We start from the raw sequence: 16,235 nt of genomic DNA, 5'->3' as shown, positions 1-16,235 counted from the left end.
ATAATAATAAACATGATAAGGCACTTCAAATTAAACTGTTAATTAGATTAAATGTGAGAGCCACTGCCAGATGTAGGACTAAAAATGAATCTCCAACTCTAACAGCATGGCTCTTACAAATAACACATTCAATTTCTCCCCAAGCGGGTGTCATTATAGAAGTAATTATAAGATGTCTAGAAGGAAAATGCAAAGAGTAAAAGAATGATCAAGCCAGTCCCTGCCTCCGAAACAGATCAGAAGCTCTGCCAAACTGGGGTGGGCAGAGTGTGGTGTACGAAATGTACAACAGAGATCTGAGATATGGTCATTGTCAGGCAGAAACCTTGTAGCGGTTTTGGACATACAAGGCTTCCTCCCGACATCGAGTGGTGACACAGAGTAACTGGGTGAACTCGATTATTGCAATTTACTAAGTTCAACCAAATGAGAGTACCCATGGCCCCTGTTACCATCACAGTGCATCTGTATTTCAAGTTTTACAATATATTTTGTAAATGTTAAAATCATAACTAGGATCAACATGATTTACTACTGTATAAAGGCATAACATGTTTACAGATCAGATCAACACATACCTCCATTGTCTGATTTATGTGAGATGTCAGGGATCTTCCAAAGGATTCTTTGCTGCTCTGCATTCCTGTCAAGATGATATCATATAAATAGAGTGTGAAGGGTACAATCACAGCTTCTTAAAGGACCATACCATTGTTACAAAACGTACAAGGCATGTCAACCCGTGTAAAAAGCCTGTTATGCAGTATGACGAAACTCTTTTTAAATTCATCATTATTTTCTTATTTCCACACAGCCGTCAGTTGTAATGGTGATAAATGCTCCTACCATGCAGCAGGAGGCAGTACAGCCTGCAGTTTCCCCACGCCTCCATCTACAGGGATGAGGAACTGGACATTGTTGAGGGCCATGGGTGTCGTCATGGCCTCTCCATTGTATTTGTAGTCTATTCTCAGGTCTGTGCTGGTGGGCTCACACCTCCAGCTCACCGCCAGATTAAGAGGAGTAGATTGAAGACCCTGTGCCGATACCTGGACACACACACACACACACACACACACACACACACACACACACACACATCACCGGATACAGATGGTCTGTGCTCACTAAAGTATTTCGCCTCAGAAAACAATAGTGTGATAGTGGTATGGACTACCCATAAAGCTCTGAAATCCTGCTACCCTAATAGAAAGGGGTGCATGAGCACCTGGCCGTTCATTCGTGCTCTATCTCCGACCAAGCCACACTTCCACCACACATCTCTCTATGCAAAATAAAACCTGCACACTCCCACAAAAGACATAGACTACATTGCATTCGCCAAAAATGTCTTATTTACTGTTTAAATATTACTTTTCTGAAACACGCTATTCTTGCTCAACCTCAACAGCCTACGTCAGAATCGTCATGTTGGCGTCTACTACGCCAACTACGTTCACTTAATGGGGCCAGTCCTTCACAGTGACACACGCGTTAGATCAACCACGCGCCCGGGATGGTTTCTACCCCTCAATGTCGTGCCTACTCTACACTGCCATCCCAAGTCCCCTCCCCCTTTCACTGCTCCTGTGTGTGACCTGTGAACTACTCTCTGACTGCACTGGAGGCTACTCACTCCACCAACAACAAAGACACAAACAACAACGACTCATGCTTGCCACCGCCAACTGGACTGGAATATACTCTGTCATCACCCCCCCACAAACACAATATGCCACGAAGAAAACGCAGCGCACTTTCTAAATACACGCGTGCCTCCAAACTTTTGCGAGCCAGTCGCGCAAAACAAACCCAAACAGGTAAATCACACAGCATGTTGCATCCTTCTCAATGTTTCTTGCTTAATCGTTCGTTTGATTTATCCATACATCGCCCTGTGTGTGTGTGTGTGTGTGTGTGTGTGTGTGTGTGTGTGTGTGTCGCGAACCGAAACAGGTAATCACACAGCATGTTGCATGCTTCTCAATGTTGCGTGCTTAATAATTTCATTTATCCATACATCGCAATTGCGCCTGTGCGCTGAACCTGCACAGTGCACACTCATGCACTATCCATTCCATGCACATTATTAGTCGCCTATATTTACTACAGTACACTATGCCTACACGCTGGCCCCAGTGTGTGTGTGTGTGTGTGTGTGTGCCCCTCCTCCCTCCCCCATGGCGCTGGCGCTGTGGAATGTCTAAAAAGTTACAGTGAACCTCACCACAGCCATTCACACAAAGCACGCCAATTGTTGCAGCCTACACAGATCTATTCAGGCCCATTCAATTAATCTATCACTACATTAGTTGCCTGTTCAATCTATCATCTTTTGTTTTACTGCCCATTATATGAAGCATTAACACATTTGCAGACTTTTTCTGGTTGGAGGACTATGAAAAACTGGAATTTTGTTTTAGGAAAGGTACTTTTGCTTTGCCAGACTTTTTATGCAGGGCGTGGGAAATAAGGCAGAATGTTTTGTTTGTGTAACAAAAAAAAAAGGGAATATCAACAAAACATATCTGTTTATTGTACACAATGCAATATTGAATGCAATGACATGGTGTGTCCTGTAAGCCCATGTGGGCTGGACGCCTTTGGTGCATGACACAAAAATCAAGAAATCTATCTATCTATCTATTCAGGCCCATTCAATTAATCTATCACTACATTAGTTGCCTGTTCAAAACTATTTTAAACTACGCTTTATGAAATCATTGTTGCAGCCTACACAGATATATTCAGGCCCATTCAATTAATCTATCACTACATTAGTTGCCAATCACTCAGCAACTCCATAACGACTCATCAATTAATTGGAGCAGCCTTACCACAGAAACACAGATTACATGGACATTCAGAATTTCTACACAACAGACATTTGATGCATGGGGATGCCATTATTTCACCTTCAGCTTTGCCAATGTCAATGTATGCTTATTGCTTTCTCATTCCTATACAGCCCATTGCATTGCTCTGTGTGTGCGTGTGACACACAGAGAGTGACACCTCCCCCCTGCTCAGTGTGCGCGCGTGTGTGTGTGTGTGTACACATCTATGTTACATTATGTATGCACTACTGACATTCTGCAATAACACATTTTACTGACATACAGTTTATCATTACTTCTCATAACCCAATATCTACATTTTTCATCTACCATCTCAGCACAGCAGCATGACGACAGCCACCAAACACGGACACATACCTGTTCATTGGAAACGCCTCTGGCCACAGGTAACTACACACTAATATCATTACCCACATGGTAGTACCAACTTCACAAATATTTACATTGACTGCATTAATGCAACAGCAGCATTATTACATAACTATTGCACCACAGATGATAACATTAGCTATCATAACAACATACAATTTACGTTTCTCCCCTACCATCTCAGCTCCCAGCCATGAGGACAGGACAACTACCACATCACCCCCAGAAACACACATCAGACCACAAAGAAAACGCACATCACTTTCAGCAGATACACGCAACGCCAAACGGAAGCGTTCCACTCACGCAACAGCACCAGAAACAGGTAATCACACGTTCATAACATGTTGCATGTGTGTGCTTCTGACAACTTCTGTCTGTGTTTAATAGTTTTCAAGCCCGTGCATTGTTATCTTTCTGTGCTTGCATGCACTTTCCTATTCTCCATTTTATCAACATACGTGTGTGTGTGTGTGTGTGTGTGTGTGTGTGTGTGTGTCACTTTAATGCAACAACACCATCATTAAATAACACTTCTTCCATTGATGACCTACACTTGCAGTTTATCATTACTTCTAACAACACAATATTTACATTTCACCACTACCTTTACAGCTCAGCATCATGAGGCCAGCCACCACACAACGACACACACCCGCTCATTGGAAACGCCTCTGGCCACAGGTAACTAACTACTCATCTTCTCCCATTACCCCTGTACTGCACTTTTGCTGATAACCATTCACTCCATGACCTAACATGCATACATTTCACAACTCTCATCACTTCTAATAACTCATTAATACTCTCCTATCTACCTTCACAGAACCACAATCACGCATGACCAGACAAAAGACAACACACTTCCGAAAAGCCTGGACACCACCTCAACTACTTACACACAGCAATCCATTACAGACACCTAGGATGGACTCGGTCTGCATTTCATGCCATGCTCTCATGTTCCCCTGGGAGACGTCAAAAGGTCCTGTTGGAAAAAAAACCTTCAGTGCCTGTTGCCGTTATGGCCAAATTCAACTCAAACCATTCATGGACCCACCTCCTGCACTAACATCTCTGTTTGCCAGAACGTCACCACAGTCAAGGGAGTTCTTTGACAACATCAGACAGTACAATGGCTTGGTTTCTATGGCTTCTAAGTCTGTGTCTGGCACGAAAATGAACTTCAGAGGACGTGGCCCACAACCATTCAAGATGAGTGGCCAGATGTACCACCTCACTCCCTCAGCAGTCTTTCCTGACAACACACACAAACCCAAATACTCACAAATCTTTGTCTATGACCAAGACAATGAAATTAAGAACCGCCTTCATCACGCAAGGGGAGATGGAGTTAGGGAAGACACTTTGACCTTGATTCAGGATGCCCTGAAAACAGTTAATCCTTTAGTCAGGTCCTTTAAGAGCGGAGCGGAAATGTTCAACCTCAACCCAAGTGAGGACTTCACCATTGTGTTCAAGGCCAAAAGCTCACAGGGAGCACACAAACGTCATCTTAATCCAGATGTGACTAATGTGGTTATTCTGGCACCCGGGGAACAAACACAGCCGAGGGATGTTGTACTCTACAGAACTGCAGCTAATGCACCTAATCAGAGACAAACAACACGAATCAATGCACTCCATCCTATGTATGATCCAACCGCCTATCCCATAATCTTGCCACATGGAGATGCCGGCTACAGCATTGATAATCACATTATGAAAGTTCATGCAACTTCAACCACACAAAAAGTCAGCCTTCAAGAATTCTTCCGATTCCACATGCATCCCAGAACTACCTCCTTCAACACTCTACTGAGGTCGGGGAGACTTGGCCAAGAGTACTTTTGCGATCAGTACAGCAAGATAGAAAGCTGCCGGATGATCTTCTACAGGAGGAAGGAACTGCAAGACAAATACAGGGTACATCAGTATTCAGGTCTGTCTGACATCCTGGCTACTCAACAAACCCAGCCAGGACAGACTGAGGCTGCCCACATTGGTCAACGCATCATTCTTCCAGCTAGCCACACTGGGAGCCCCAGATACCTGTACAAGCACTATCTTGATGCCCTTGCAATAGCAGCCAGATACAAGAACTTTGACTTATTCATCACCATGACTGCAAACCCACGGAGTGACGGTGTTCTGCAAAACCTCTTTCCAGGACAGCAGCCCAATGACAGACCAGACATTGTTAACAAAGTTTTCAAATGGTTCTTGGATAACCTCCTCAAAGACATTAAGTTGGGTGTCTTTGGGAACATGAAGGCTAGAGTACACACCATTGAGGGACAGTTGAGAGGACTGAAACACGCTCACATCCTCCTACTCCTACATGAGACCTTGAGTGTTGATGACATCGATCACATCATTAGGGCAGACATACCCAACCCACAGACAGAGCCACAGCTGTATGAGCTGGTGTCTCAAACAATGCTGCATGGACCCTGTGGAACAGTCAACCCCAACAGCCCCTGCATGGTCAATGGCATCTGTACCAAGAAATTCCCTAAAGCATACTGTGATGAAACTCGCCTACCTCACAATGGCCATGGCTACCCAGAGTACAGAAGACCCATCAACGGTCACACTGCTAGCAAGCACGGCTTTACCTTCGACAGCAGATGGGTCGTGCCTTACAACCCCTGGGTCCTTCTGAAGTACAAGTGCCACATTAATGTTGAATTTGTCGGCTCCTTTCACACCATCAAGTACCTCTACAAGTACATCCATAAGGGAGTTGATGTTGGCACTGTCACCATTGAAGATAAGGATGAGATTTCCAGATTCATCAATGCCAGGACAATTGATGCTCATGACGCACACTGGAGAACAATGGAGTACAAAATCCAGCACAGAGTCCCTGCTGTCTTCAGTCTCGCTATCCACACAGAAGGCCAACAAAATGTCATCTTCACAGAAGGCCATGCACAGGAGGCCCTGACAGCAGCCAAACCCACTACATTACTGGCCTTCTTCCAGCTAAATGTCAGTGACCATCACGCAAGGCAACATCTGTACATGGACATCCCAGAACACTACACTTGGAATTCAAACAGCCACATGTGGAAGGAAAGATCTCCAACATCCACGCACACGCACACTCCAACGACAATAGGAAGGATGTCCAATGTATCAGTACTCCAGGGAGAAAGATTCTACTTAAAAATGCTCCTGGCTCATATCAGGGGACCAACAAGCTATGACGACCTTAAAGTGTATGAGGGCAACCACTACACAACTTTCAAAGACACAGCACGAGCCATGGGCTTGCTGGAGGACGATGGAGAATGGATCACTGCCATGCATGAAGTCTCAAGTTATGCATCCTCAAGAAAACTCAGAGAAACCTTTGCTATCATCCTCCAATACTGTCACCCATCACAGCCCAAACACCTCTTTGAAGAATTCTTCGAAAAGCTCAGTGATGACTTCCTCCATGCAGAAGCCACTGCACAGATGTGCCCTACAGATGCAGTAGACAAGGCATTTATCCACAACCAGGTACTACTTGCACTGGATGATGAGCTCTCACAAATGGGAAATCGTCTATCCAACTACACGGACATGCCACAGCCAACACCACTAACTGAGCAGGAAAAGCTGACACAAATTTTCACATCAGAAAGATTCAACAACACAGAACAAGAAGAAATTGTACAGCTGCTTAGTCCTCTACTGAATGTGGAACAGATGGCACTCTGCCAGGCGGTTTATCAGGCAGTGAATGCACCAAAAGAGGACACCATCACAAGACAATTCATTCTCAACTCCCCAGCAGGCTATGGCAAAACCTTTACATTTAAGGTCATTGCAGCCAACATTAGAGCACAGAATGGCATTGTGCTGTGTGTTGGCAGCACAGGCTTAGCTGCTCAGAACCTTGAGGGTGGCAGGACAGCTCATTCAAGATTTAAAATACCAATCCCTATCTTTGAAGACTCCGTCTGTGCCATAAAAGCTGAGTCCTCCCTGGCTAAGCTAATCAAAGAAAGCAGCATAATCATTTGGGACGAGATCTTCAGTGTTAACCGCTTCAATGTAGAGTGCGTGGAAAGAACACTGAGGGACCTGATGCATTCTGACCAACCTTGGGGTGGCAAAACTGTCCTGTTAGGTGGAGACCCTAGGCAGACACTCCCCGTTATCAAGAGAGCAAGCAGAGCCCAAATTGTTAGAGCTTGCATCCAAATGTCTCCACTCTATCCTCTCATGAAAGAACACAAACTACACTTCAACATGAGGACTGACATAGCTGAGAGGGAGTTTGCCAACTACCTCCTGGACTTGGGGGAAGACAAAATCACACATGGAGATACTGCCATTCAAGTCCACATTCCACCACAGCACTTGGTAAAGGATATGGATACTCTCATTTCAAACACCTTTCCTGACCTGCACAATGGCTGTGTCCACAAAGACAACCTTCTTAAAGGCACTGTATACACTCCATTAAACAAGGACATACGCGAAATCAACAACAGGTGCTTAGCTGAGTTCCCTGGACAAGAGAAAATCTACTTTTCAGCTGACTCAGTTAAAGAGGACAACTACAAGGATTCTCTGCCTATAGAATTCCTCAACTCACTAACACCCTCTGGAATCCCTGACCATAACCTGAAGCTCAAACTAGGAGCTCCTGTCATGCTGCTAAGAAACTTGCAATCAGGTCGCGACCGCACTCTCAAGAACGGCACCAGAATGGTGCTGGTGCAGATGATGGACAAAGTACTTGAGTGTGAAATTGCACTAGGGACAAACAGAGGTGAAAGAATCTTCCTTCCAAGGATCCCGCACTATGACAGAGGTGAGGAGTTTCCCTTTACCTTCATCAGACGACAATTCCCTGTCAGGTTAGCTTTCGCCGTTACCATAAATAAAGGTCAGGGCCAGGAAAATGACAGAGTTGGCATCTACTTGCCTCAGCCTGTGTTCGCACATGGCCAACTGTACACAGCCTTCTCTAGGGGAAAGAAAGCCAGTGCTGTCAAAGTTTTAATAGACAATAATGATGAGGGCAAAACTGACAACATTGTTTACACTGAACTCCTTTAATTGTCTATAAATCACACTTCAGACTCTGCAATGGCACCAAACTGTTTTTCCTGAGAACCCTCAACAACAAACTGCTGCTGTGCAAAATTGCAGCCACACAAAAGGAAGTCCTGATCCCTAGAATCAAGTTCATTTCTGATACTCAACATTCCTACTTTGAGTGGGCCAGACGGCAGTTTCCAGTCCGCACCGTTTTTGCCACCACCATCAACAAATCCCAAGGACAGACACTTACAAGAGTGGGGGTCTGGCTTTCATCCCCTGTCTTCACTCACGGACAGCTTTATGTTGCCAGCTCAAGGACGGGTAACCCAGAAGCTCTCACCTATGCCATAAAGCAAAAAGAAGGACAGCCAGAACATCATACTACCAATGTGGTTTTTCAAGCCTTGCTTCGCGCTGTGCTTCCTGGCCCTACAATCCCCATTGAGGTAAGGCTGTTGCATTGCTACATATGTCATTTCTACACATAATATAAAACTGCTGCTAACCTGAAGATCATTATGATCAAACAAATCACTATCCTTTGTTTCACGTCTGCCCTGGTGGACATGTTTCTCCCATTATGCAGGCTCTACTGACCAAAACTTTTCTGTGTCTCCTTTTCTACAGGCTCAACCATGACAATCTCTGGAACCAGAAACACCCCTTCCACATCACCCCACTCCTCCACGCCCTCCTCTGGATCAGCTGCCCAATATAATTGTTCCTTTACTAAGTTGGCCTTTCCACAACAACTGTGTTCACTGTTGGGGGGGGAGGAGGGTCCAGGTGTTGCAAGGCCAGGGCTCTAAGGGTGTTTTACACTTTGAAGTATTGTAGTAGTGTATCTAACATGTTAAAAATGACATAGTGCACTTGATTGTAAAATGTAAAATATTTTGGTTAGTAGAACAGTTTCGTTAATTAACCTCAGGTATACATTTGATGAATATAGTGCACTTAATTGTACAATTTAACATGTTGATTACAAACTGCTGCTATGCAAAATTGCAGCCACACAAAAGGAAGTCCTGATCCCTAGAATCAAGTTCATTGCTGATCCTCAACATTAACATTCCTACTTTGTGTGGGCCAGACCGCAGTTTCCAGTCCGCACCGCTTTTGCCACCACCATCAACAAATCCCAAGGACACACACTTACAAGAGTGGGGGTCTGGCTTTCGTCCCCTGTCTTCACTCACGGACAGCTTTATGTTGCCAGCTCAAGGACGGGTAACCCAGAAACTCTCACATATGCCATAAAGCAGAAAGAAGGACAGCCAGAACATCATACTACCAATGTGGTTTTTCAAGCCTTGCTTCGCGCTGTGCTTCCTGGCCCTACAATCCCCATTGAGGTAAGGCTGTTGCATTGCTACATATGTCATTTCTACACATGTCATTTCTGAATAATATAAAACTGCTGCTAACCTGAAGATCATTAGGATCAAACAAATCACTATCCTTTGTTTCACGTCTGCCCTGGTGGACATGTTTCTCCCATTATGCAGGCTCTACTGACCAAAACTGCAGCTTCTTTTACTATTCACTGTTAACATTAACACTCACATTTTGTGCTTGAGTCATCCCTTATCTGTGTCTCCTTTTCTACAGGCTCAACCATGACAATCTCTGGAACCAGAAACACCCCTTCCACATCACCCCACTCCTCCACGCCCTCCTCTGGATCAGCTGGCCAATATAAGTGCTCCTTTACTAAGTTGGCCTTTCCACAACAACTGCGTTCACTGTTAACATTAACATTCTTTCCTACAAATACACTCAGACTCCATTAAAAATACACTGAGACCAACATTTTACATGTTTTGACTTTGTCAACCTTTGCTCCCACAGAAGCTCTCACCTATGCCATAAAGCAGAAAGAAAGACAGCCGGAACATCATACTACCAATGTGGTTTTTCAAGCCTTGCTTCGCGCTGTGCTTCCTGGCCCTACAATCCCCATTCACGTAAGACTGTTGCATTGCTACATATGTCATTTCTACACATGTCATTTCTGAATAATATAAAACTGATGCTAACCTGAACATGATTATGATCAAACAAATCACTATCCTTTGTTTCACGTCTGCCCTGGTGGACATGTTTCTCCCATTATGCAGGCTCTACTGACAAACTTTTCTGTCTCCTTTTCTACAAGCTCAACCATGACAATCTCTGGAACAGAAACACCCCTTCCACATCACCCCACTCCTCCACGCCCTCCTCTGGATCAGCTGCCCAATATAATTGTTCCTTTACTAAGTTGGCCTTTCCACAACAACTGTGTTCACTGTTGGGGGGGGAGGAGGGTCCAGGTGTTGCAAGGCCAAGGCTCTAAGGGTGTTTTACACTTTGAAGTATTGTAGTAGTGTATCTAACATGTTAAAAATGATATAGTGCACTTCATTGTAAAATGTAAAATCTTTTGATTAGTGGGACATTTTCGTTAATTAACCTTAGGTATACATTTGATGAATATAGTGCACTTAATTGTAAAATGTAACATGTTAATTAATTTGATGTATAGTAAATGTATGTAGGATAAATGGACAGTCATGGTTCCTATTGGGACCACGACTTTAAGGGGGGGGCGGGGGTGTGATACCCCACACACATACTGAGTAGTGGATGTGCCTGCCTATTGCCTAACTTTCATCCTGTAGGTGAGCCTGGGTAGGGCATTGGCCCGATGGCTGATGGGAGAGCACCTGGGCCCGGTGTCTCCCAGAGGCCATAAATACCACACTCATCCCAGTTGAGAAGAGAGATCCAGAGGAGCCAGACCTGCTGCCTCCACTCCCTTCATTAGCCTCCATGCCTCCATTCCTTTGTTTGATTGTTCTTTCCATCCACACATGCACCACACCATGTATCACACATCCATACACTACACCTACACCACTCACTCACTGACTACACATTCCATATAATTTGTTATGTTAAGTACTGCAGTTAATTTTAGTTCCTTATATAGGCCTATTATTTAATAAATCATATATTGTTCATCTTTCGCACGTCTCCTGCTCCGCATGTTTGTCAACGCAAGAACCAGCCATGACAATTATTTCCTACAAATACACTCAGACTCCATAAAAAATACACTGAGACCAACATTTTAAATGTTGTGACTTTGTCTACCTCCCACAATTTCCTTCCTCCAATTTGCGCTGCGCGCCGCTAGGATGAGCGGGCCGAAGGCCCGCGAAATTCTAGTCATATGAATACGGGAACCATAACACTGCGGTGCCGGACCAGATACAGATATTATTAGACGAACTCTGTAAAATTGCTAGACCATGCTAATGTACACATACAGTATAGACAAGGTTCAGACTGAGGGTTTTAATTAGAAAAAACCCACAAAAAACCCACATCATTTGTTCTGAAAAGATTCTGGGCATAGCATAGCTGGCTACTTTCTTATCTTATTGCTCAGTGATACTGTCTATAAAGCTCACCTGATACTTGAGCATGTCTACATTGTAGTATGTTGCCTGAGGCTTCTGTTCTGCCACCTTCTTTAGATGAGATATCAGGTTTGGCATGTTCACCCAGAAGTCCTTGGCATTGGCCTTGGGTTGTGTAGTGGTGTCGCTGGGGAGAGAACACACAACATGGGACAATTATAAAGTGGACAGATCATCACTGTCAGGCAGACATTTTTCCCGATTCTCTTTTTATATTTTGTCATAAATTGAGAGAGAGAGAGGGGGGGGGGGGGGGAGAGTGAGAGAGAGACAGACAGACACTTTTTAGGAATGTTTATTTATGCTTTTCTGAATGCTGTCAGATTTCATTTTCTTTCTTTCTTTTTTTTTTTACATATTTGAGTGAAATACAATACAAAAAGAAAAACATCAAATCTGGGTTTACACTCAATAGAAGAAACATTATGTTAAAATAATTTTAGTCTCATCTATAAATCATGTAATTTTTGCATTCATTTGACTGAAGTGTGAGCGTGTAGGTTGTACTGTATATTTACAGTGCACGACACCAGTGCACAACCAAGTCTAAATCTTACATGACTCTGGATATCACGCATTATACTATGAAATCCAATGGGACATTTGGGGAATATTTACTATTTAGGGATGGAACAAAGCTTTTATAATGATGTGAAAAACATGAACATAAAAAGTTATAAACATGGGAGGAAGTAACTGGGTTAAGTGACTAAAGCCAATTATACTTAGCCAGTGTCGGCCAACAAAAATACATACATACACATAAAAATACAATTGCATCGTGAGATTGTAGAGCTGCAATTTTCGGCCTGCACGCAACCAAGAATAAATCAGGCATATCATGGCTGGTACATTATCAGGGTGTGTGTGGGTGTGTGTGTGTGTGTGTGTGTGTGTGTGTGTGTGTGTGTGTGTGTGTGTGTGTGTGTGTGTGTGTGTGTGTGTGTGTGTGTGTGGTGGTGGTGAGGTTACGGTGGTGTGTTTACCAGCAGAGGAGCTGGGGGTTAGGTAGCACATGCTCCAGCCGGCTGTAGTTGGTTATGCTGAAGGTTAGCACGGCAGGGGACGGGTTATTGGCAAAGTGCCGCGTGATGCCCGCTGGAAATGACAGCACCATCTCGCCTATGATCTTCACCACACACCTTCAGAACAAGAGAAGGTCGCAGGTTAGAACAAGCCAGGGGAGGGCGGGAGAGAGAGAAGTGAGCCGGCGTGAGAGAACACAGACGTACAGGCAGGAAGGAGAGACACACACACACAGAGACCAAACGCAGTGCAAGCATATCCATAGTTTACTTTTAACTACGCAGAATGCTGTCCCCATGTAATGTCTGTGTTCTCTTGATTTGTCATTGGCTGTGGAAAAGGTGATTGTAAATTTGAATCATTCCCTCCCTCCCTCCATCTCCTAATTCACACTTACCTTTTTGTGCACGACACCGATAACCGAAAATAGTTAATCTACAAACTCACAATGCATCACTCTGCAATGCATTGCGAGCTTGTTGATTTTCAATGCACAACCATGTGTAACTCAGGTTTAAATTGTCCATGACACAATGTGGGGTGTGTGTGAATGGATTTGTATGTCGACTTACTTGTTGGGATCAGCTCCTTTAAAGAAGGCGTTGACCGTCTCTGTGAATGCAGCCGCCACAGGGAGGGTGTCCTGGGCCCCCATGGTAAGAGGGCTGGGTCCTCTGGAGCAACCTGGAGAAAGTATACACACACACACGCAAAGATTCACACAGAAAAATGTTAAGCTTGGCTGAGTGAAGTGCTGACAGTGAAGAGACAGACTGTGCAGTCAAAGCCTGTAATGCTAACAAACAACACTGTTGATGTACTGCTGTTTTGTACTTTTTCCTTCTCATTTGTAGAAATCAACACAAAGCTAACAAACACTGCCCTATATGTTTACTTCAACAGGTTCAACCCCTCCAGTACCAGCCCTGGGGCATTAGTGTGTTATCCTGACTTTTGGTTTTGTTTAAATGTGTTATTGTGCTGTCCTAACCATCTCCATCGCACATGGATGTCAATGAGAAACAAAACATGGTATGTATGTGCCTGGTGGCTCAGCCAGTTCGTGTAAAGACCACATGAGTTCAATCCGACTCTTGTCATGTCTCTCCATGTCTCCCTTCTCTCTGACGTCGGTTTCCAGTATCTCTACACTCTACTATCTAATAAATAAAACATTGCCAAAAAGTAATGTCTTTAAGAAGAAAAAAAAACATGGTATGCAAACAAAACAGTGTGAACTCGATTACATCTTGAACTGAACACCAAACTTAAATGGGATGAAAATAATCAGTCAGTCAACAACCAATCTTGGTTTTGCTCATCTAACTTAAGCTCTCAAAGTAGCTCCTGTGACTCTACAAAAATGTACAGTTAACAGAGTTTTATCAGGATACAGAAACAAGGAAGATTAAAACAGACTGAAAGCAAGAGAGCATGAGAGAGATGCATGCTTGTTCCAGACATGCTGTTAAAGCCAAGTTATTCTGGCAAGATCAGAGATACCACATGACAAAAGATCAAAAAGAAAAAAACTAAACTAAACAACAAGACTGAAAAGTGAAGACAGATTAGTTAAGTACGCCAAGAACGATGATCTCTCAAGGAACGCTTTTCATCGCAGATGAAATGACAGCGGATAAATCCGGGATATGGTGGGAGAGTGGAAAACAGAGAACGGAGAGAAATTTTACGACGAAAGGGGGCCAACATTGTGCTGTTGTCTGCATATGAAGTGGGCTCAGCCAGGAGTTAGAGCAGAGTGGGTAGGGGAGATTGCGGGAAGCAAGGGTGTAGGAGAGGGAAGTAGAGAGATCAGTGGGGTAATTGGCGAAGTAGAGGTAAAGCTTGCACAGATGAGGCTCGCGTGTGCGCGCACGCTACAGTTTAGCCCTGGTACTGAGAAAACTTACCTTCGAAGGTTAAATAAAACTTGCCTCTGTCAAACCAGACCAGGGATGGCTGGTCATTCTCTGTGTGAGGGGTGAGTGGGTTGGGGTCAAAGGAGGCAGGAGAGGGACGAGAGGAGTGGAAAGGAGTGGAGAGTGGGTGAGGCAGAGGGGTTGAGAAGGGGAGGAGAGAAGGAGAGTAGCGTGAGTCTCACATGACAGGTGTATCTCACACACACACACACACACACACACACACACACACGCGCGTGTCACAGTGAGGTGAAGACTTATGTGTGGTGGTGGTGGTGGACGGATGAGAAAGAGGGGCAACAGCAAGCTAAAACACTGCCAGGACAGAACAGAACATGGGATACGTGTGAGTTTGTGTGGGTGTGTGCATGTGTGTGTTTTGGCCGGGCAGGACTAGGGTGAAGCCAGGGGCGGGTGTGAGCCACTGGTTGGTGGTACGGTGCGATCACGATGGCCAGTCCACCCACAGATAGGCAGGGCTGGATCATGTGTTTCTTCCTCAATGTATCCATGTACTACTAGCAGATGATTTGATGCTAGCTGCTCATGACAATCCATCATGGTGTTATGAAGAGAGCACTTTGAGAGCGAGATGATGCTTATGACCAAACTCTGTCTCTATCCGTAGCACTGGATGTTGGTAGATTGATCATCCTGCACGTACCTTAATCATCTACAACTTGGTCGAAATATCTCAGACCTCACTGTCATTTCCCAACCCTTTGTTGTGTTATGATTATGAAACAGACTGAGCCAAGCTGTTGTGCCAAACAACACCCTGCAGGGGGCAGTCATGACAGTGTAGCTCTGTAGAATAATGACTATAGGGCTAGCATGACTAGAACAAGCATTCCTATAATGTAGATAGAGTTTACGCTTTCCAGTTTACGCTTGCCAACGGAAATTGTTCTTATGTATAATCAGGCATTATGGTACGACACACACACACACACACACACACACACACACACACACACACACACACAACTAGAAAGTCGCAATTCAGAGAAATTTAAAGTGTGGTTGCATCGACAATTTCAAGCTTTGAGTCTTGCATAAGTACGTATGATGTATTATGATGTATTGAACCAGATGACATCACAGGGACCCTACAAGGTTTATATGGAATGAATGAATGAACGAACGAACAAACGAATGAAGTCGGGCAATTACTGCAACCACACTGATCGGTCGCCACAGGGCAAACACACTAATGAGTTGACCAAAACAGAGTGGGTGACGGTGAGATGAAAACAGAGACTGAGGCAAACAAAGGGGCAGGTGTTCAGAGGGGTGGGTGGGAGGGAGCTGGAGAGGGTGTTTGTCCCTGGATGGAGTGGAGATGAGTTAACGGGTATGAGAGGTGGTTGTCAGGGGTTGAGTGAGGGCTAATCTAAAGGTTGGGGGCTAGGGTTAGAGGAACAAGAGACTTGGCAGGACTTGAGGGTTCACGGCTCCTCAAGAGGAGAGCGAAAGTGTGACATGAATACCAAAAAGCTTGAGTTGCTCAACAGCCTGGTTCGCCTGGCAGACATCAAAGGTCCCCCTAA

General features: G+C 44.5%; 2 protein-coding genes across 5 annotated transcripts in view; one reads left to right on the top strand and one right to left on the bottom strand.

Moving 5' to 3' along the window:
• sgip1a (SH3GL interacting endocytic adaptor 1a) overlaps positions 1-16,235 on the bottom strand; it is an 84,628-nt gene that overhangs the window by 2,484 nt on the left and 65,909 nt on the right. For all 3 annotated transcript variants that reach the window (XM_080770928.1, XM_080770929.1, XM_080770930.1), the window contains 6 exons: positions 14,677-14,736; positions 13,339-13,450; positions 12,727-12,882; positions 11,732-11,867; positions 847-1,049; positions 579-643 (listed from right to left, as the gene is read on the bottom strand). In XM_080770928.1, coding sequence (XP_080627054.1) covers positions 579-643; positions 847-1,049; positions 11,732-11,867; positions 12,727-12,882; positions 13,339-13,450; positions 14,677-14,736 — 732 coding nt within the window. The remainder of the gene's footprint in view (positions 1-578; positions 644-846; positions 1,050-11,731; positions 11,868-12,726; positions 12,883-13,338; positions 13,451-14,676; positions 14,737-16,235) is intronic.
• On the top strand, positions 2,271-8,502 carry LOC308319474 (uncharacterized protein). 2 transcript variants are annotated; one of them, XM_080769572.1, is made up of 3 exons: positions 2,271-3,552; positions 3,843-3,911; positions 4,054-8,502. In XM_080769572.1, exons 1-3 carry the CDS (start codon positions 3,273-3,275, stop codon positions 8,286-8,288), a joined length of 4,584 nt encoding a protein of 1,527 aa, XP_080625698.1. In that variant the 5' UTR covers positions 2,271-3,272; the 3' UTR covers positions 8,289-8,502. The 2 variants fall into 2 exon arrangements, with proteins under 2 accessions (XP_080625698.1, XP_080625699.1); XM_080769573.1 differs by lacking the exon at positions 3,843-3,911.

The sequence above is a fragment of the Protomyctophum bolini genome (genome assembly GCF_963924005.1).
Source record: "Protomyctophum bolini genome assembly, chromosome: 8".
Classification (NCBI taxonomy): Eukaryota; Metazoa; Chordata; class Actinopteri; order Myctophiformes; family Myctophidae; genus Protomyctophum; species Protomyctophum bolini.
The sequence above is the reverse complement of the archived record's forward strand: the minus strand, read 5'-3'. Positions and strand labels throughout refer to the sequence as shown.

Coding starts and splice junctions, on each gene's coding strand:
- LOC308319474 (XM_080769572.1), top strand. CDS start 3,273: ATGGTAGTACCAACTTCACAAATATTTACATTGACTGCATTAATGCAA. Junction 3,553..3,842: donor CGCAACAGCACCAGAAACAG/GTAATCACACGT, acceptor CTACCTTTACAG/CTCAGCATCATGAGGCCAGC. Junction 3,912..4,053: donor GGAAACGCCTCTGGCCACAG/GTAACTAACTAC, acceptor CTACCTTCACAG/AACCACAATCACGCATGACC.